The 22089-nt window shown below is 55.6% G+C and overlaps 1 protein-coding gene across 1 annotated transcript; it reads right to left on the reverse strand.

Moving 5' to 3' along the window:
- Window positions 1-2081: 2081 nt before the first annotated feature.
- On the reverse strand, window positions 2082-16076 carry NBL1 (NBL1, DAN family BMP antagonist). The gene is made up of 4 exons (XM_023219796.2): window positions 15814-16076; window positions 5296-5484; window positions 5063-5174; window positions 2082-3661 (listed from the first exon to the last, which is right to left on the reverse strand). The coding sequence occupies exons 2-4, from the start codon at window positions 5463-5465 to the stop codon at window positions 3398-3400; spliced, it is 546 nt and encodes a 181-aa protein (XP_023075564.1). The 5' UTR covers window positions 5466-5484; window positions 15814-16076; the 3' UTR covers window positions 2082-3397.
- Between the last annotated feature and the right edge of the window lie 6013 nt (window positions 16077-22089).

The raw sequence follows: 22089 nt of genomic DNA on the forward strand, positions 1-22089 counted from the left end.
TTGCTCAAGACTATAGTTAGGAAGTGGTCCAGCTAAGATATGAACCCAAGCAGACTCAGTCTCCTCAGAGGCTTGGAGCAGAGGAGGAAAACCAGTTGAGAGCTGGCTCCATACAGGCAAACCAAGTGGAAAGAGAGGGGCCTGTGTTGCTATCTGCGCTGCTATCAGTGTTAATCCCTTGTAAAGACTTTAAGTCCCAGGCCGGGCACGATGGCTCACTCCTGTAATCCCAGCACTTTGGGAGGCCGAGGCGGGCAGATCACAAGGTCAAGAGATCGAGGCCATCGTGAAACCTCGTCCCTACTAAAATTACAAAAATTAGCTGGGCACGGTGGCGCGCGCTTGTAGTCTCAGCTACTCGTGAGGCTGAGGCAGGAGAATCACTTGAACCCGCAAGGCGGAGGTTGCAGTGACCCGAGGTCGCCCTACTGCACTCCAGCCTGGCAATACAGCCAGACTCCGTCTCAAAAGAAAAAAAAGACTTCAAGTCCCTCCTCACTGGGGGAGGATGCAGTATGCAATTCCTTCCATCCCCGCCAAGGTGGCACACCAAGGGATGCTTCTCAATTGACTTCTCTCAAGCCAGGCTACTCCCTCTCGCTGGGCTCCCACATCCAATCAGCAGCGCTTCTCACGGCCCTGCCTCTCCAACTCCACCGCCTGACATAACTGGCCCCATCCTCTCCCGCCTACACCCTTGCAGTCACCCCTGATGGCCGCAGCATCTCCCTCCTGCAACCTAGCTTAGTCTCCTGAAACCCAGCTTTGCACAGACACCTCTAGGGCACCTCAGTGCAAAGGGAATGAAGTCTGAACTCTGACTGGCATTCCAGGCTGCGCAGCCAGGCCAACCCACCTTCCTGCTGTATTGCTTTATTTCCAACAGACCCTTATAAGCTTCTTTTTTCTTCCTTCCTTTCCTTTCTTCCTGTTCCCCTTCCCCTTCCTTTTTTTTTTTTTTTTTTTTAAAGACAGGTTCTCACTCTATCGCCCAGACTGGAGTGCAGTGACACGAACATGACTCACTGCAGCCTTGACCTCTAGGGATCAAAGAATCCTCCCGCCTCAACCTCCCATGTAGCTGGGATTACAGACGTGTGCCACCACACCTAATTTTTTGATGTTTTATAGAGACAGGGAATCACTTTTTATTGCTCAGGCAATCCTCCTGCCTCAGCCTCTGAAAGTGCTAGGACAATAGGCGTGAGCCACTGTGCCCAGCCCTTATTTCTTTATCTATGAATGCATACCCAGCTTTGATCCAGACACAGGGTGGAGGCAGGTCCTGCCCAAGACTGTGCTGCCATTAAGTGTCCAGATGTGAGGTCAGGAGTCAAGGGAACTGTGAGCTTATGTGAGTCACCTGTGCTTCCAGAGCCCGTGTCCCACTCTGTAAAACCAAGGTGAAATGTCCTACTATGGACTTGCTGAATGATCAAATGAGTGGCGGCGTGCCCAAACTTGGTGTGGGCCATGAGCCGATGCCTGGGTTCCAGTCCTGCTGATGACATTTCTTCACTGCATGACCCTGGGAAAATGGCTTACTAGCGCCTGCTCTTTATATGCCTCATCTATAAAATGAGGACAACATCCGCATCACTGGGCGGTGGTGCGGACTGGGCAAGGACCCAGCACAGGGCCCAGCCTTATATATTAATTTGTAACCAATACTTTTGACCATTTCCCCTTCTCCCAGGGGGCCAGGCAGGCCAGGCCCAGGCAAGGGCTGATCCTGAGCCACTGTGTGGGTGACAAGACATGGCATGAAGCAAGCCCAGGAGACGAGGGGCCAAAATCCATGAAGCCCCGTTCTGGAGGCCCACACACGGTGTATGCGAGGCCGGCAACCGGCACCAAAGGAAAGAGGTGAAAGCTGGGGAGACAGAGGATCAGGAGCCAGGGGTGCACACAGCAAGCCAGGGAGAGGGCCACAAGGATGCAGAGACAGCGGTGACACTTGGGGACCAGACAGGTCTGCTCAGCACCCCACTGCCTGGGCCCAGGCCCTGCTGCCCCTGAGCTTCACTGCCGGCACTTCTGGAGCACCTGGGTCGGCAGAGCCAGTCAGTGAGGGGGAGAACACAGGCGTGGAAGGAATTTATTCATGAGAAGACTGAGGGTCCGTCAGGGAGATTGTCCAATGGCGACAAGCTCCAGAAGCCCGCGTCACAACAGCCGGGAGGGCCGGGCCACCCCAGGCAGGAGGCGGTGGGCTGGCAGCCACCCTGGGTATTGAAGAGCAGACGCAGGCAGTGCTGGGCAGAGGGGCTCTCTTCATGGCCTGCCTGCCCTGGCCTCCCCCCAGGTCCCCACCTATCGGTTAAAGTGCAGCTGGGAGGGAGGAGGCAGGCAGAACTGGGGAGCTAGAGAGAGCCCAAGTGAGCCCTGGCTGTCCACGCGAGTCCCATGTCCTCCTTGTCCTGGAGTTCCCCGAGGTTGAGTGAGCCCATCCCACCTAGGGCCTCTGCAACGTTGGGGCAAGGGAGTAACCCCTCCCTCCCACACCCATCCCTATTTAGAAAGAGCATCCCTGGGTGAGGGCGGCCGGCTCCGGCAGCTTTTTGGGGGGCCTAGAACTTGGGGGACAGTGGGGGGCGCTAACATTTCTAACAGGGAGAGGAGGGGGATGCTCATCTTCAGGGGTGGTCTTGGCGGGTCATCCCCTCCCTCTGGCCTTGGAAGACTCTTCCCTTTCCTCCTTCCCCTCGTCCTCTTGCCCCACCAGGCAAGCCAAGGAAGCCACAGAAAGGCCCGAGAGCCTGGCTCCCAGCTCCTGCGTCATGAGTCAGCAGGGTCCTGCCCAGGCCCGACTCCCAAACCCCTCCGCTGAGGGAGGGCCACTTCAGTGCCACTGGGGCGGCGCTTCCCTGGAGATGGGAAGTGGGGTGAGGGGCCTGGGGGAAACCTGTGGGGCCGGAGCCTCCTGTTTCTGCCAGTGGTCTTTCTAGCCCAGCCCCTCCCTCCAGCCTGAGGCTGGCGAGATGCTCACCCTAAGCCCGGAACCTCAGCAGTACCATCTGCACCCCCAGGGACCTTAGCCTGGTTCATGCCATCTTGGATGGCCTCCCCCAGCACTCAGCGGCTCAGCCAACTTCCTCCCCCTCCCACAGGCACATCTCTAGAAGCCAGACAGGAAGAGACCACCCCCCCTCCAAAATAAAGAACCCTGAAGACCTCCGCTTCCTCCCCCCACTCTTGAATATATTAAATTGTGCAGCTTGGCTCCAACCCCTCCCCTTCAGATCTCCATGGCAACCGGGCAGCATTCCAAGTCCCAGTCTGTATCCAAGTCCATCCAGTGCCAAAGAGGGGCTTCAGCCTCTCCCCTGACTCTTCCCCAGAGAGTGAGACCCAGCATTCCACAGGGGGATGAGAGGGGAGGAAGAGTCGGGGGGCCTCAGTCCTCAGCCCCCTCTTCCTCCGTGTGGGGGGCCCCTGGGGGGTCCTCGGGCTCAGGGGTCTGCCCGCCAGGGTGGGGGTGGGGATGGGGGTGAGGGTGGGTGCCGGGCTGGGATCCCGGCCCGTCCTCGCCCTGCACGTAGACGCTCAGCCCCTCGTGACTAGGCTCCTTGCCGCAGGCCTGGCAGCTACAGTGCAGGATCTTCTCCACCAGCTTGTCCACCCTGGGCACCTCCTCATGGCCCGGGCACTCCAGCGTCACCTGCAGAGGGCAAGACGGAAGGGGTGGCATGTTTCCAAAGGCCTGGGGCAGGCGAGGAAGCCCCTAGGGTAATACTTCCTCATGGGACCAAGAATCCCAGAGCCCACCTGTGATGCCCAGTTAGCTCCAGGGTCCCATGGGGAGGGGGAAATTGAACCCCTGCACAAGCCACCAGAGCCGTCTCCTCACATCCAGTCGTGCCACCTTCCCACCCATTCCCCACCGGCGGCCACAGGGAAATCCAGTGTGGCCTGCCCCTGCTCAAATCCACCCCCCACCGCCCGGATCCCCCTGCACTTGGAGACAAACCCTGACCCCTCACTAAGGCCACCCCGGACCTTCCGCTGCCGCCGGCTGGCTGGCCTCCCCACCCGGACCCTGCGCCGCTCTTACCAATCCTGTGCTTGGGCTCTGCCTCAGGGACTGCACATGCTGTTCCCGTTGCCTGGAAGGTTCCCCAACCCCCCAACTACGACTTGCCCCAAACTGTGCCTTTGGGTCTGAGCTCAGACTTCGCTTCCTCAAAAGAACCTCACCCCAAAGCCCAGCCCAGCTGAGGCTCGCCCTGCAGGAACCCCATCTACCTCTTACTCTGCCCCTGTCATCACCCGTCTAAGTACCTTCTTTCCTTCTCCCTCCCTTCCTCCCTTCCACAGAGCGCCTACCCTGTGCCAGCTCTGGGGACACAAAGGCACATTTCCCTCAAGGAAATCAGAGTCTAGTGGGGGGAAGAGACCTGTCAAAATCACCCGGCTGCAGGTGGAAGACTGCAGGTGTGAAAGGCACTTGAAGTGGAGGCACACTGCTCTGAGAGCCAACGGTGGGGCCCCGGTCAGGGGACCTGGGAAGGGGCCCTGAGGAAACACTGCTTGGGCCAAGGGCAGAAGAATGAATAGAAGTGAACTGGAGAAGGGGGGCAGAGAAGGTGTTCCAAACAGGGAAAAGAACAGGTGCAAGGGCCCTGGGGTAGGAGCGAACGGAGCAGGTGCGAGGAACTGAAAGCAGGCGGCTGTGTAAAGCATCAAGCTAGTAAGGAGGGCGGGAAGCAGGAGGAGGCTGGAAAGGCCACTGAGCCAGGCCACGCCAGGTTTTCGAGACAGGGCAAAGATTTTGGTCTCATCCTATAACAACAGGAAGCCCTGAAAGGACTTCAGCCCATGAGAGACATCAGAATGGAACTTCGGGAACATCCCTGTCCTGTACAAGTTGGCGTCAGACTTCTGAACCATCCTGTGGGGAGGCCCACGTCTGTATCCCCAGCACAAGCCCTTCACCCTGCACACAGTGGGGCCTTGCTAAGCCCCTGTGGTCATCTGCTGGAATACAGGAGCCTGGGGAGAAAGGCCAAGGCCGGGGCAGGCTCCAGGCTGAGACTGGGTAGGGCAGGCAGGCAGTACTCACAATCTCCCACATCGACTGGGCTGGCATGCAGGAGTCACAGTGAACCAGGGACTCTGTGGACTGCGGGAAGGTGTTGGGGACGCTGTAGCTGAAGCACTGTCCTAGGCACGCCCTGTGGGAGGAGAGGTCACATGCCCGTGTCAATGTCGGGGAGGCAGGGACGGGCAGCCCTGGTCCTCTTCCTCCCTCTTGGGCCCCTGTCTTCATCCCCCCACCCACCCCTTGGGTCCTACCTGTTCTGGATGGACTTGGCCTCACAGCCGCTGTGACCCACAATCTGGGTGATGTTCTTGGCTTCACACCAGGCACTCTTATCCGGGAACAGTGCCAGCTTGTTGATGGGCGGTGGGGCAGCCAGTAGCATGGCAGGGAGGACAGCCCCCATCAGGACCCGAAGCATCATGCCCGTGGCCTCCAGAGCCCTAGAAAAGAGCACAGGTGCCAGGTGAGGCAAAGCAAGGTGCAGGGGACCGGGCAGTGGTGTTACAACATGGACTCTGGCATCCGACTGCTTGGCGCGATCCCAGCTCTCCCACTTACTAACCAAGTGCAACTTTGGACAAGTTATTTCTCCCCTCTGAATCTCACAATTGGAGCTGGGAGTGGTACTTACATCAGATGGATATCTGTAAAGTCAGATGAGATATTCAATGGGCCTAGCAGATAACACACATTCCATATGTGTTGGTTTTACAACTTCCTATGTTGCCTTGAGCAAGTTACTTTTTATCTTGGTGCCTCAGTTTCTTCATCTAAAAAGGGGAGATGGTACCACTCTGGCGCAGGATTGCAGTTACGAAGTGTTCGAGCACATGTCAAGTGTTGAAAAATTACTACCCCCTTTCTCCCTTTGCTGCTGTGGGCCATCCAGGAAAACACACAAAAAGTTGTCCACGCAGCCCTCGAGGGGCTGGCCACACACCATGTCTCCCGGAAAGCCACTGCAACCGCTGTCAGATGCTGATGTTTGAAAAGTTAGCCTTAACTTTCGCGTTGCTGTGATTTCTTTTTGGTTTTGTTTTTTGAGAAAAATATGTGCAGTGGCATGATCATGGCTCACTGAAGCCTCGACTTCCCTGAGCTCAGGTGATCCTCCCACTTGAGCCTCCCAAGTTGCTGGGACTACAGACATCTGCCACCACGCCTGGCTAATTTTTGTAAAGACCAGGTTTCGCCATGTTGCCCAAGCTAGTATCAAACTCCTGGGGCTCAAGCCATCTTCCTGCCTCAGCCTTCCAAAGTGCTGGGATTACAGGCGTGAGGCACCGCACCTGGCCTGCAGTGAATTCCTGGGCCACCTTGGCTGGCCAGACCTCAGGCAAAAAAAAAACTGACCCTGAACCAGACAGTATTGCTTTCTAAGATGCCTCACCAGAAACTTGAATCCACGAGGGCTCTACACAGATCACTGCCCCCAGCCCCACTTCAACACGAGTCAAGCAGGAGCCAATCAAAGCTAAGCACTTAACCATTTGCAATTCCCCTGCTATAGGATGGAGCGAGATACTAAAACAATACCAGGATCTGCCAAAAGGTGGCGCTGCAGGGCAGTCTGTGTCAAAGGATTCCACTTGCAGGTGACTCGCCCCAATGAGTTTCACCCAAGCCCCTCAATGCAAAAAGCACGGGGGAGGGAGGCTTCAAAGAGATTCAGAGATGAGAGCGGTGCCTTCTTCAAGGAGGCCCCCAAACCCTCGGAGGGCAGCACAGCAGAGAAAGGGCATGGGGTTCACATGTGCTGGGTGACCGGGACACTCACGCCTGTTTCCCCGCCATCTGTAAAATGAGTGCAGTGACCCAGGCCAGTGGTTCCCAAACCTGACAAATGATCAGAATTCCCTAGGGACTTGTGGTGTAAAAGTTCTAGGGTGGGTAGGAGTCTGCGTTTTGATCAGGCTTCCTAGGCAGCTCTGCCCTCAGTCAGGGATTCTTTATCTTGGGACAGTCCCTAGAAGGGCCTGGGTGAGGCTAAAACAGGAGGAAGAGGGGACAGGTCCTGTGGCCCCACAGAAGCCCAGCACGAGGAGTCAGGTGGCTTGGGACTGGGCATCCCATTTAGGACAATCCTACCATGGCCGTGGAGATGGCAGAAACAGGTACTTTTTTAAAATTTTTATTTACTTTTTTTTTTGAGACAGAGTCTTGCTCTGTTGCCCATGCTGGAGTGCAGTGGCATGATCTTGGCTCACTGCAAGCTCCACCTCCCGAGTTCATGCCATTCTCCTGCCTCAGCCTCCCGTGTAGCTGGGACTACTGGTGCCCGCCACCATGCCTGGCTAATTTTTTGTATTTTTAGCAGAGACGGGGTTTCACTGTGTTAGCCAGGATGGTCTTAATCTCTTGACCTCATGATCTGCCCGCCTTGGCCTCCCAAAGTGCTGGGATTACAGGCATGAGCCACCGCGCCTGGTCTTACTTATCTATTTTTTTGAGACAGTGTCTCACTCTGTCGCCCAGGCTGAAGTGTCCTGACATGATCTCAGCTCACTGCAACCTCCGCCTCCCAGGTTCAAGTGATTCTCCTGCCTCAGCCTCCTGAGTAGCTGGAATTACAAGCACTCGCCACCACACCTGGCTAATTTTTGTATTTTTAGTAGAGATGGGGTTTCACCATGTTGGCCAGGCTGGACTCAAACTCCTGACCTCAAGTGATCTGCCCACTTTGGCCTCCCAAAGTGCTGGGAGTACAGGTGTGAGCCACTGTGCCGAGCCCAGAGCCAAGTACTTTATCAAGTGTCTGGGGAGTAGAGGTCTCAAGGTTGGCTGGCTAAGCGGGGCTCCTGCAAGGCTGTGACCCCCTCCAGGTACTCTGCTCCCCATCCAGCAAGTTCCCCCAGCTCCTGCCCCTCTCCTGCAGGTCTCCATCTCAGGGTACCCCAATGCCGGGATGAGCCCCACTCCCAGCCCACTGGGGAGGAAGGGCAGCTGGAAGTGAGGTCGGACAGGCTGCCCCTGCCGCCTCCCAAATGAGTTCCTGTCACGATCCAGGCCCTCACCCATGCATTTCCGGTCTCACTGACAAAGCCCATGTTTCCAGTACAACCACATCCTAACAAAACAGAATGGATTCCTCCCTAACTGGCAACCCAGTGAATTTTTCAACAAGCCTGGCATGCAGGAGGCTTCCTCACTCCTGAGTCAGGGTCTGCCCACAGCACACCTGAAGGGTCCTGGAGGTCCATTTAAGGCCAGGGCTCCCTGGGCTGGACTGGCCCCCTAGACCCTTGAAGAGGCCCAGGGACCCTTGTCCTCCTATATCTGACCCCATCTTGCTTCCTCAGAAACAACAGGTGGGCCAGGGAGGTGACTGGGGCAGGAAGTGATGTGGATTTGGAATTGAGACTGGGGTTGTAATGAAAGTAGCCTGGGCCAGGCCTGGTGGCTCACCCCTGTAATTACGGCACTTTGGGGGGGCCAAAGCGGGAGGATCGCTTGAGCTCAGGAGTTCAAGACTAGCCTGGGAAGCAAGGTGAGACTTGGTCTCTAAATAAAATAAAATATTTTTTTATTATCACATTGTGATATCCCATTTTTTATTATCAAATTATGCGTTGTGATGTGCACACCTGTAGTCCAGCTTTGCGAGAGGCCGAGGCGGGAGGATGGCTTGAGACCAGAAGCTTGAGGCTGCAGTGAGCCATGATTGCATCCCTCCCTGCACTCCAGACTGGGTGACAGAGCAAGAACCTGTCGAAAAGGAAAGGGAAAAAAAAAGACAGGAAAGAAAATAGGAAGGAAGGGAGGGAGAAAGGGAGGGAGGGAAGCTGGGGTGAGCACTTGGAGTTGGAATTAGGAGAGGTCACAACTGAGGCTGTGGGTCAGGACCAGGCTGAAGCTGAGTGTTGAGACTGGGGTTGCGGCTAATGGAGGCTTACTGGGAGATGGGGTAATGGTGACTTTTTGGAAGAGGTTGCAGGCCCAGAGCTCAGGAACTGGTTATCAGGGTCAGGCTGGGGCAGAGGTTAGGAGAAATGAGACGAACTGAGGCAGAAGACCCGCTCCTTACCTTCCACCCTTTCCAGTGCACAACTGAGGTCATCACAGGGCCAGCTGTGCCCACAGAGCGGTGCTGTAACCCAACCCACCAGGCCCTGGCAGGCTCTCCACAGGGTGCTGGGGCCTCAGCCTCCCTGGGCCAGCAGCGTGGAGCTCCAGCATTCTCCCTGGGCTCCCCCTGGAAGCGTGGAGCCTGCAGCCCCCAGGGTTTGAACTGCAGCCCCTCCCCTTAGGAGCTGTATGACTCCCAGAAATAAGTTCACTCCTCAGAATCCTCCTTTCTCAACCCTAATATGGGCAGCATTGCGGCCTCCCTGGAAAAGAACTGGGAGGAGTAAATGAAGGTATTCAGCACCTAGGAGGCACCCACTAAGGCCAGCTCTCTTCCCCTCAGGGGATCATGGGAAAGGCTAGGCCAGCATCAGAGCCAAGGCTGGGCTGGAACAGGAGGCAGCGAGGATGCCAGGTGAAGTGTCTCCCACACATGGCTGCCCTTGAGACACACCTACCTCCGCCCGCCCTCCTGCCCAGCCCTGAAGAGCCCAGGCTGCCCCCACCGGGGCTTTCCAGGAGAGGTGGGGTGGGCTCTTGGCTAGCAGGTTTTCTTTTTTGTTGGTTTATGCTTTTTTGTTTCTTCAAGCAGCAACTCATCTTTTTTTTTTTTTTTAAGCAGCAATCATACTTTCCTTCCTGAGCCTTGAGAGCCTCACCCAGATTCTCAACCCTTCCTCCCACCCTGAAGGTCACACAGCAAGTCATGGGACTCCCCAAAAGCGAGGGCGGGAAGGAAAGTTGGAGATCTCCCAGGCCAAGTCTCTCCCTCCTCTGCAAGGGGCTGTCCCAAGGTCCCCAGCAAGTCAGGCAAAGCAATGCCCTGCCCTGGGCCGTTCAGGTCCCTGCAGTTCCACACTCACTCACTCACTTCTAGGAGGGCAGGGGTCACTTTTAGGAGGGTGGGGAGAAAGGCAAGGGTAAGGGCAGGGAGCTGGGGGCCCAGACGCTATGCCCACTCAGACAGTCCCCTGAGGGGAGGTCCAGGGATGTGGGTAAACAGGAGGCAGTTGTTTTGAGTTGGTGCAGTCAGAGATGGCTCTCAGGAGGGAAGCAGAGGTTCTGAATTTTGAACTAAATATAAGAGTGCAATTACAGTCATGCATCACTTAGCCATGGGGATGCACTCTGAGAAATGTGCCATTAGGTGATTTTGTTGCTCTGTGAACATCATAGAGTGAACTCAAACCTGAATAGTCTAGTTTATTACATACCTAGGCTATATCAGGTATTCAACACTTTGGGAGGCCAAGATGGGAGAATTGCTTGGCTCAGGAATTCGAGACCAGCCTGGGCAACACAAGGCGATCCCATCTCTACAAAAATTTAAAACTTAGCCAGGCGTCATGGTGCATGCCTATGGTCCCAGCTACTTGGGAGGCTGAGGTGAGAGGATCACTCGGGCCTGGGAGGTTGAGGCTGCAGTGAACCAGGATTGTGCCACTACACAATCACGAAAGAAAGAAAAGGTGCAGTAAAAATACGGTATTATAATCCTATGGGACGCCAGGTGCAGTAGCTCACACCTGTAATCCCAACATTTTGGGAGGTTGAGGTGGGCAGATCACTTGAGGTCAGGAGTTTGAGACCAGCCTGGCCAACACGGTGAAACCCCATCTCTACTAAAAATACAAAAATTAGCTGGGTGTGATGGCACATGCCTGTAGTCCCAGCTACTAAGGAGGCTGAGGCAGGAGAATCACTTGAACCCGGGAGGCAGAGCTTGCAGTGAGCTGAGATTGCACCACTGCACTCCAGCCTGCGGGACAGAGCGAGACTCCGTCTCAAAATAATAATAATAATAATAATAATAATTTTATGGCAGCACCATTGTGTATGTGGTTCATCATTATGTGGTGTGTGACTGGATATTAATTTATTCTGTCCTACAATAACCGCCTGATCCTATTCTTTCCCCCATTTTTAGATGAAGAAACTGAGGCACAGAGAAGCTAAGAAATCTGCTTGGGCTTTCACTGTTAGTAAACAGGAGAACCGGGATTTGAACCTGGATGGTAGCAGGTTCAACCCCCGGCTACCCTTGCAGGTGAAAAGGTTCACCGAAGAGAAAGAAGCAAGAAAGGATGGAATCTGGAGTTAGGATGAGGCCTGGAGCTCCTGCCACTGCCCCAGCCAACTGTGCCTCTCATTCCTGTTAGCACCCTAGCGTTCAGCCACGGCCTGGACTGAGAGCTTGGGGGCTCCATTAACCAGAGTTCAAATCCCATTGCTGACTCCCTAGCCAACTGTCTCGTGACCATGGCTGCCCCTGGCTCTTGGAGCCCAGGTAAAGGTATGTGTGACACTATCCTTCCTCACGGGGGCGCTGTAAGGCTTTAAAGGAGGTGTCCTTAGCACAGGTGAGTGTCTTCTTCCCACCCACCCACCACTCCCAAATCCAAGCCCTCCACTTCCTCAGTGGCCCCCTGCCAATGCCTGGTACATTCTGAGCTGCTGCCCACACAGAAAGGAAATTCCCTGGGAGGTGACACCAGCAGACCCATTTTGGCACTGTGGAAACTGAGGCACAGGTCAAGGAAGTGATCCACCCATAGCTCCCACTCTGAGGAAGAGAGCAGGGAACAAACAGCAGCCCTGCCCTGGCTGCTTTCCTGGAAGCCCTGGTCCAGAGGGTCCCCCAGGAAGGCGAGCTTCGGGGTCAGGCCTGTGAAGCCTCTTTCCTGAGATGCCTGCCAAAACTGAGATGCGGGGGCCTGGCCCTCCTTGTGTGACCCCCCAGGTATGAGGCATGGCCTGGGCACCTGAATGTGCTCCCCACGGGACTCTGAAGCCCAGCCAGACCAGGAGCAACGGCCTCCCAGTCCCCAGGAAAGAGGCTTCCATTAACAGCACTGCTGCTGGGGCCCCCGAGCCCCACTGCCTGGATTCTAGCACTTGGAAAGGCATCCTAAATGCACCCTAAATACACGGGAGCGGCCTGGATTTCAAGAAACACCAACCTCTTCCTGACTCCCGACCACCACGAAACCCTTTGTAGAGTGGATCGGCTTTGGTATAACAAGTGAACCATCCTCCCCAATTCCTCTTCTGGATTAAGTCTGAATATTCAGGGTCACTCAAGGCCAGATATACCAGGATTTTCAAGGTAGAGCGTATTCACTCACCCCAGACCCACACACCCACAAAAGCAGGCATATCCCAAACCACCTGCACCGCCTAAGAACAAAACGCGCACACACACACACATACATATAAGTGTGCCTATATACGCACAAGAAAATGCACATCCACACAAGCACACGCACACACACACACCCCCCACACACACGCACACACACCCCACACGCACACACACACCCCAGGCCTTTCCTGTTACCGGTTCCAGCAACCACTCGGTGCAGAGCCATGGAGGGCAGGGCTGATGAATCCTCAGTGGAAAGGCGGGGCTCTCCCTCCCCATCTTCACCTCCTGCTTCCAGAACCTCCTCCAAGAACCTTCTCACACTTGGCCCCAGCTGCTGGGGATGGACGATTCTACCTGTGGGCTCAGCATTCAGGTGACACCGCAGTCCGCACACATAACGAGCACGCAGCGTTTGTGGCTGTCAAACCAGATGCTCCCCCTCCCCTACCTCTCCCACCTTTCCTCTGCCCCCACACTCACTAAGGGCAGGGTCTGGCTCTCCTCCTTCATTCTCCACAGTTAGGACAGACTCGAGTTCAAATCGTAGCTCAGTCATTCTAGTCTGTCTCTTTTTATTTTTATGTTTTTGTTTGTAACAGGATCTCACTGTGTTGCCCAGGCTGGAGTGTGGTGGCACAATCATAGTTCATGGCAGCCTCAAACTCTGGGGCTCAAGCGATCCTCCCACCTCAACCTCCCGAGTAGCTGGTACTACAGGCATACACCACCATGCCCAGTTAAGTTTTTGGAGAGACGAGGTCTCCCTTTGTTGACCAGGCTGGTCTTGAACTCCCACTTCAGCCTCCCAAAGCACTGGGATCACTTGGTCCCATTTTAACCTTTCTGTACCTCAGTTTCCTCATCTGCAAAGTGGGGATAGTGCTAATATCCAGCTCACAGGACAGCTGTGAGAATTAAACTGAAGAATACATGGAAACCTCTGGAGAGATCACCCATCATAGTTAATTCCTCAGTCCATGTCACTTTCAGTGCTACCTTGGGCCTCATCCTCCCTGGCTTCTGCCCGCTTCCTTCTGCCCCTCGCTCCCACAGGATCCTGGGCAGGTCCTGAGGATATTTCAGTCTGGGCTGCATCTGCCGCAGTGAGACTGGATTTAGGGAAAACCTTGAGGTGAAACTCAAGCAAGTGGGATGACAGCTGGGAATGAATTTTAGAAACTGTCAAGGGCCGCCCAACATGATTCCCTGCCAGGGTGGGAACTGGGAGGAAGGTCCCACTCAGACTCTAAGACAGGGTCGTGGAGATACCAGCCTCCTCCAAAATCCAACTTCAAGAAAAGAGGCTGTGCCCCAGTGCCAGGCTGAGTGTGCTGCCGGGCGCAGAGGGTGTGGAGGGCGGCTGGGCTGCAGCCCTAGGCTTGGGGCTTGGCAAGGGCGGGGCGATCGCTCCGGGTTTTGGAATGAGCACAGGGACTTCCTTGAATGGTGCAACTGAAAATGTTGCTCTGTGAAGGGGCAAGGCAGTGTCAGGCCTGGGGCTCCCTGCTCACCCAGGTCAGGCCCCAGCTCTGGTCAGCCCGACTGGGTTTACTAGGCTCACCCTGGGGTTTGAGGACGAGTTCTGGCCAAAGCTCATACACTGGCTCTCTGTGTGCCTGGAGTCAGGAGAATCTAATGGTTACAGCTTGAGTCACTGACCTTTGCTTCCCTTCCCTAAGCTTCACGTTTGCAACCTGTAAAATGGGCAGCCTGGCCTGGGAACATCCATTTCAGCAGATCCCCCAGGGAGGAGCCTGGCTCCAGCATACTGCTTAAGGCCACTGTGATTCCACGACCCCAGTCTCACGGCAGGGTGGCTTTTCCTTCCTTCCTTCAGCACTGGGGAGAGCATGAGTCAACTGTCCAGGGGGCGGACACACAGGGCCGAGCCCGTGTCACCCAGGCCTGCCTGCACCTTCCAGCCCTGGCCACCTCTGTGCCAGCCCCCCAACCCAGGCCAAGGCCTTCCTTACCGCAGACCCTCCTGCCCGCAGACCAAAAACAGTCTCCAAAACAAATCCATGCTAATGAGCTGCTGCAGGGCCGGGCTGCACATCTGCTCAGCAGAAGTTCCACTGCAGACCTCACCAACAACCCTGCCCGCTACGGCAGCCTCCGACCCTGGGGTTGTGGGTCGGAGGAAGCAGCTAAATTCAGCCTGAAATTTCACTTTGAAAGAATGAGGCCATATTGCTGGCCGATGCAGAACACCTACTCCCCTGTCCACCCCTCAAAAACACAGGCCCGGGAGAGAGAGAGGTCCAGTTTGCAGGGGTGGGTGGAGAGGGGTGAGGGTCACCGAGGAAACGCTGCAGCCTCGCCTTTTCTTTGGCCCCAACTCAAGGCAAACCACGCCCAAGCAGTCCCAGCATCTGGGGGAGTCTAGGCAGGCCCCATTCCGCAGTAACAAAGGGTAAGGGGCTCCTTGTTGACAAATTGCTTCCCGGCCAGCGCCCGGTCTTTGGCCTCCAGCCCTGACCTCTGTTTTCCTGGGGTGCCCCTAGTTACAGGCTGGTGGCGTCCAGCTAGGGGAGCGAGGGCCTCCGAAAGCCTGGAAGTATGGCCTTCTCCCTTGATGCCCGCCAACCCCCGGCCACGCCAAGGCGGGCGGCTGCCCCCTCTGCCGCCGCTTGTAAAAGATCAGAATCGCCCCGCCCTGGGAGCGGGCCGGGCAGGTGGCCCGCAGCAGGGCCTGTCGTCCAGCCGGCCTCGCGGGGCTGGAATTCTTAAGAAAACTGAGCCCCCGGAAAGGCTGGCTGTCCCTGCCCCAGACTCAATTCCAGGGAGATGACCCGGGCCAGGCCTCGGGGCTGGCGGGAGGCAGGGGGAGGGTTTGGCGCACCCGGTCTAGGAAACTATTCGTGAACCCCGCTGGGGGAAGGCGAGCCTCCGACACTGGGGGGATTGTCTGGATCGAAGGGCGGGGGGTCAGGGAGACGCGCAGACACAGGGCGAGACCCTCGCAGAGGGCAGCGCAGAGACAGAGAGAGGGAGAGAAAACGAGAAGCAGAGACACAAACGCGGGCAGCCGAACACGGAGGCAGACGGGGAACAGTTAAGAGACGGGCAGACCCGGGGAAAGTGAGAGGCGGAAACGGAGCGACGGAGGGACAGACACACGGACGTGGGGACCGAAGCAGAGGGGGCCGCGGGAGGCGGAAACGTCCAGAGCCGAGAGGCGCGGCGAGGCCCGGGCACGGCCGGGGGACATGCGAGCCCGGCCCGCCCGGCCACGCATCTCCCTCCCTCGCTCTCTCCCTCTCCCGGTCGCGGAAACTCCGATCGAGAAACGGAACCCCGGGGCAAGTCTGGGGACGGGCTCCGGGCACGGCGGTGCCCCCCGGCCACTCCATGCCGCGCCCACGTCCCCAGCGCCGGCGTCCGGAGGCGTCCGCCAGGTCCCCTTAGGCTCCCGGGCTCGGCGGCGGCGCTTCCACCCGGTGCCCGCGGCCGCCGGACGCGCCGGGGGACGGAGCTCCGGGCTGGGGGCGCGGCGCTGCCCCTGCGGCCGAAGCCTCTGGAAGCCGGGCGCCCGCGTGCCGGCCCGGGCGGGACTTACCGCGCGCGCCCGCCGGGTCCTGCGGAGCTGGGTGCGGGGGTCGCGGGCCCGGGCGCCCCAGGAGGCTCGGCGAGGCAGCCGGCAGGACTGGGGGCGGCCCCGCGACGCTCGGCTGGGCTGCGCTGCGCGCCGTCTGCGGCCCCGGGCGGGCGCGCGGCGCGGGGGAGCGGCTCCGACGTCAGGGTGGCTCCCTCCAAACAGGGCGCGAGGGCGGGGGCAGCGGGGAGGGCCGCGCGCAGAAAGAGCGGGCGGGCGCGCGCGGCCTCTCCCTCCGGGTGCGCAGGAGGGGGCGCCGCAGCGGCCGGGGCCCCGGGCCCTCTCCCGGCCCGCCAGCCCCGGGCTGGGCTTCGGCGCGCTCCGACGGCGTGGTGGGGCGACCGGGACGCCTGGCCGGCGCCCGAGAAGCAGGGCAGCGCAGCCGGGCGCCCTGGTCCGTTCTAAAGCGCCCTCCCCGGGTTTCTCTGCGCTTCCACTCTCTCCGCCCGACTTTTCTCGAGCCTGGGCCGTCAGGCCGTGCCAGGCCTCGGGGTGACAAAGATGGATATGTCCCTTTTGTGGGCACCGGGCATTGCAGACTTGCCCCAAGAATGGGGCGCCCCAGCCCGCCGCGTCCCGGCACCAGGAGTCCCTCCTCACTCTGCGGTTCTGCGGTGCACCCCATCCCGCCCGCTCCGGTATGCGACCCGGTTCAAGTCCGTGCTGTTGGTAACCTGGGTCACTCAACCTTGCCCAGTGTTATCCTAGCGTTGCTCTCGGCCCCACACACTTGGCGTAAGCATCCCGAAAAGCCCCAGGGACTATTAGGAACTAGAACGCCAGCAAATGAACTCACTTCTCTGACTCCTGGGAAGAGTGGAGCGCCTGGCCCCAGCTTCCAGCCTCACCTCGGGGGTTCCTATCTAATCAGTGGGCACTTGGGTGGATTGCGGCCGTGCCTTCTCTGTGTGCTTAACAACGGGGTAAGAAAATAACTTTGCTCCTGGAAAGTGGTGGCCCAGGGACACCACTGGGACACGATTGTAGGACTTGGGGATTTTGCTTTACAGCATAGTTACCTGTGTCCATGTGTTTTACCTAGCTTGGCTGGAAACTTCCAGATAGACGCAGCCCTGCTCGTCTGACTCATGAGGTTGCTGAGCATCCTGGGTGGCTCCTAGTGGCCTGCTGGAAACTCCCTGGTGTACTCCAGCCTACCCGCACCCTCCACACCCAGCCTGCATCTGTGCCTGCTAGCTGTTTCCTGCGCCCTTCCCTCTACCAGGAATTCCCTTCCCCTCCTTTCGTCTCTGGCAAATATTCTAACAGCACCAGATTGGAAAGCCTTCCCAAGACCCTCTGGGAGCATCTCCCTCCTCCAGTGTGATCCTGGAGCACTGGATGAGAACTTCTGTTCATGTCAGTTTCCCTCTAGAATAGCTGTGTACATCTCTTTCCTCCATTAGACCTTGAGGGCAGGAATCATGTGTTTATTTCAGTGTCTTCATTGCTTATGGGCAGGCCAGGTGAGATGTACAATGTATTTGATTGAATGAATTATTATTAATATTATTATTTTGAGACGGAGTTTTGTTGTTGTTGCCCTGACTGAAATGCAATGGTGAGATCTCCACTTACTGCAACCTCTGCCTCCTGGGTTACAGCAATTCTCAGCCTCCCGAGTAGCTGGGATTCCAGGTGCCCACCACCACGCCCGGCTAGTTTTTGTATTTTTAGTAGAGATGGGGTTTTGCCATGTTGCCCAGGCTGGTCTCGAACTCCTGGCCTCAAGTGATCCACCCGCCTCGGCCTCCCAAAGTGTTGGGATTACAGGCGTGAGTCACCACACCCAGCGAATAAAATAATTATTATCCCCGTTTGATGTAGCACAGATAGGTCTCACCTTAATGGTAACTGTGACCGTTATAATAGTTCACACATATTGAGCACCTTACCACGTGCCTCATCCCATTGCAAGCTGTTGCCACTCTCACAATAAACCTATGAGGTAAGTATTGTCTCTATTTTAAAAGTACTGGGCACCGTGGCTCATGCCCAGTACTTTACACACTAGACACTCAGGAAATATTTACCATTTTGCAACCAAAGCTTACCACCACCATCTTTCATGCAGACCCTGAGCACGGTGGAAAGTGGAGTTCTACGTTTTGTGAGAATCCACTCCCACATTGCAGAAAGCTCATTGTGGAGCCTGATGAGCTGGTCAGATCACACATAGAGCCAGGAGTAGAAGCCACAACTTCCAGCCAGCACCTTTGACAGGGAAGCCCACTGTCTCTCAAACACGGGGAGGTTCAAGAACAACACCAACCCCCTAATCAGGGACAAAGGGTTTGGAGTTGAGTCACCATCGTCTGGTGATGACTGATAACTATTGGAAAGCTACAGTGTGGGCAGGGGGCCTGGGAAGTAATTTGGTAGTAGTGTCTACCCATTTTGTGCCAGGCATTATTACGCTGGCCACTCTGCTTCATCTCTAATCCTTACCACAGTCCCATCATTGTTCCCGTTTTATAGGTGAGAAAAATCGAGACACCAAAAAGTGTCATTACCTGCTCAAAACCACATTGCTAGTAATTGACAAAGCCTGGACTTGAGCCCAGACCTGTCAACACCAAAGTCCATGCTTCCGTGCCCACCACACCCTCTCCACCCTCTCCGCTGCCTCAGTGCTCCTCCCCATCAGGCTGCAGCAGGGATGCTGCACTGGTGACCGGATCCAGGGGCCCCAACGGGAAAGGCAGAACCTGTCACGTCAGAGTCTCCCAGCTTGAGCAGATGCACCTGGTTGGCAATGGTGTTCCAGCTGCCCCTACAGGCCTGGCTGGCACAGGGCATGGGCCTGAGGCCAGAGCCTCCTGGCCCTGGGCCAGCCTCTTGGGGCCGAGGTAATGTGGGGCCCAGAACTGGGGCTCAGGGCTGAAAGCCCCTCTCCCCAGCTCATTAGCAAACATCTGGGCTCAGGAAAATGACCGACCTGGAATGTGACTGAGCTGTGGGGAGCTGCTCTCTCCCAGAGTCCGGGAATGTGAGCTCCCTCCTGCAGGGCACGGACTCAGCCCAGCTGTTTCCTCTAATCCTGTCAGTCTGGCCTCAACGGGGGTCCAAACCTCTGCACTCTCGGTGGAGAAATAGAATGAAAACAAGCAAAAGGCCTGCCTTCCCAGTCCAGCCCACTGAACAGAGGGTTGGTACACAGTCCCTCTCTTTTTACGATAAAGATAAGAGTGTTCACACTTCAGGTTTGGAGCTAGGAGGAGCCATTCGGACTCATCAGGGGAGGCTCAGGGTTTACATTTTTGCTGCATCGCCATTTGACTCCGTGCTAGTTGTTTCACACCTGGGCCTTGGTTTCCTTATCTGTAAAATGCAGTTAGTAGTGTTATGTACTCCATAGATTTGTTGTCTGGAGTCATTCATTTATCCAACAAATATTTATTGTGCCTATTATGTGCCAGACACACACAGAGGTGTTGAGACACAACAATAGACTAGACCAATAAGGTCCCAGCCTCCAAGGAGCTTATGTTCTGCCACACCCAGGCAGATTGTGCAACAGATAAACAGATGAGTGGATCTCACATAACCAATGTGTTCTGAAGGTTCCAAGTTCAGTTGTTTAATATTTATTGAAAAGAGCCAGGTGCAATGGCTCACTCCTGTAATCCCAGCATTTAGGAGGCTGAGTGGGTGGATCATTTGAGGTCAGGAGTTCAAGACCAGCCTGGCCAACATGGTGAAACCCGTCTCTACTAAAAAGACAAAAATTAGCCTGGCGTGGTGGTACGTGCCTGTAATCCCAGTTACTTGAGAGGCTAAGGCAGGAGAATTGCTTGAACCTGGGAGGCAGAGGTTGCAGTGAACCGAGATCATGCCAGTGCACTCCATCCTGGGCGATGGAGTGAGATTCTGTCTTGAAAAATAATCATGATAATAATATTTATTTAAAAGAAAAAAAAGGAGAGGCCGGGCATGGGGGCTCACACCTATAATCTCAGCACTTTGGGAGGCTGAGGCAGGTGAATCACCTGAGGTCAGGAGTTCAAGACCTGCCTGGCCAACACGGTGAAACCCCATCTCTACTAAAAATATAAAAATTAGCTGGGCATGGTGGCACGTGTCTGTATCCCAGCTACCTGGGAGGCAGAGGCTGCAGTGAGCTGAGATCGCACCATTGTACTCCAGCCTGGGTGACAGAGCAAGACTCTGTCTCCAGAAAAAGAAAAAAAGGAGAAAAAGTATTATGAAGAAACTAAAGCCAGAGTGGGCGATGTGGTGGGGGAAGTACGAACTCACTGAGAAACCTCAGAAAACATCGCAAAGAGATGACACTTAAGGTGAGATTATAATGAAATGGAGCCAGGATTCGAGAAGATAAATGGATGCAAAGTGCTCGGCACAGTTCCTGGAAAATAGCATGTGCTCCATAAAATGAAAGCTATTTCAGGGAGGTTTCATATATATATAGCTCAGGAAAGGCGCTGGAGTCAGATGCCCTGGATCAAATCCAGGATTCAGCACAAAGCCTTCTCACCTTACTCCAGTAATGCACCTCTTGAGCCTCAGTTTCTTCATCTGGAAAACAGGAATTGTAATAGGACCCATCTGCAGGATCACCTAGAATTCCCTGAGAGACCTGACTATGAGGCACAGAGCCGGCACACGCTTGGCTCTCAGGAAGTGGTAGTTACTATGGTGGGTTGTTTATTTGTTTGTTTGTTTGTTTGAGGTGAAGTCCCACTCTGTTGCCCAGGTTGGAGTGCAGTGGCGCCATCTCTGCCCACCGCAACCTCCACCTCCCAGGCTTATGCGATCCTCCTGCCTCAGTCTCCTGAATAGCTGGGACTGCAGGCATGTGCCACCACGCCTGGCTAATTTTTGTATTTTTAGTAGAGACAGGGTTTTGCCATGTTGGCCAAGCTGGTCTCAAACTCCTGACCTCAGGCAATCTGCCCACCTTGGCCACCCAAAGTGCTGAGATTACAGGTAAGAGCCACCGAGCCTAGCTATATTATCCTTTCTCATAAAGGAAAAAAGGATTTGCCCAAATCCACTCAGCAAGTCAGCAGAAGATCCAGGACGAGAAACAGGTGTTCTGACTTGGAGCCCATTCAGCTGGGCTGTGTCCTCTAGCCTCTTCCTCCCTGTTGGTGGGGTCAGGAAGCCTCAGGCCCCATCTTGGACTCAGAAGACCCAGAAGGAGCAGGTGGCCACGCACTGTGGGTTCCACAGTACGGAGCCTGTCCTCTCAAGGATTGCAGAGGATCTTGGCCTGGACGGGAGAGCAGGAATGAGGCCCCAAGGACTCCACGGGTCCTTGGTCCCATGGAAAAATGTAAAATGTTCTTTGTAGGGCCAGGTACAGTGGCTCATGCCTATAATTCCAGCACTTTAGGAGGTCGAAGCAGGAGGATCACTTGAATCCAAGAGTTCAAGACCAGCCTGGACAACATAGCAAGACCCTGTCTCTAAAAAAAAATAAAAAATAAAAATTAGCCAGGTGTGGCGGCATGTGCCTGTAGTCCCAGCTACTTGGGAGGCTGAGGTTGGAGGATCTCTTGAGCCCAGGAGTTAGAGGCTGCAGTGAGCTATGATCTTACCACTGCACTCCAGCCTGGGTGACAGAGAAAGAACCTATCTCGATAAATAAATAAACAAACAAAATAAAATAATAAAGTACTATTTGTAGGTAGGGTGGGAGAGCAAGAATCAAGAAGGGAAATCAAGGCACCTCACTCCTCACTCGTTTGTTTTCTTCTTTCCCGTGACTCTCCACACGCTGCCGAGCTGAATTCAGTTTCCTTCCGCTGTGGTTGTCTGACCCCACAGTAACAGACACATTCTCCGTGTGACATCACTGGGACGGGACTCACAGGAAAGGGCCTGGCACCTGCAGGTCCTCCACAAAGCCATTGCCAGCACCCTGGCCCCCACGGTAAATATGGTGAACAAGGCTGCCACGGTGATGGGCAGCCCTAGGTTCTCTTCTGAATCAATACATAGGGCTAGAAGTTAGGTAAATCAATTCTTTTTTTTTTTTTCTTCTTTTTTTCAAGATGGAGTTTTGCTCTTTTTGCCCAGGCTGGAGTGCAATGGCGCAATCTCTTCTCACTGCAACCTCCACCTCCCAGGTTCAAGCGATTCTCCTCCCTCAGCCTCCTGAGTAGCTGGAATTACAGGTGCGTGCACCACGCCCCGCTAACTTTCGTATTTTTAGTAGAGACAGGGTTTCCCCATGTTGGCCAGGCTGGTCTCGAACTCCTGGACCTTGTGATCCAC

Source organism: Piliocolobus tephrosceles, chromosome 1 (assembly GCF_002776525.5).
Source record: "Piliocolobus tephrosceles isolate RC106 chromosome 1, ASM277652v3, whole genome shotgun sequence".
Classification (NCBI taxonomy): domain Eukaryota; kingdom Metazoa; phylum Chordata; class Mammalia; order Primates; family Cercopithecidae; genus Piliocolobus; species Piliocolobus tephrosceles.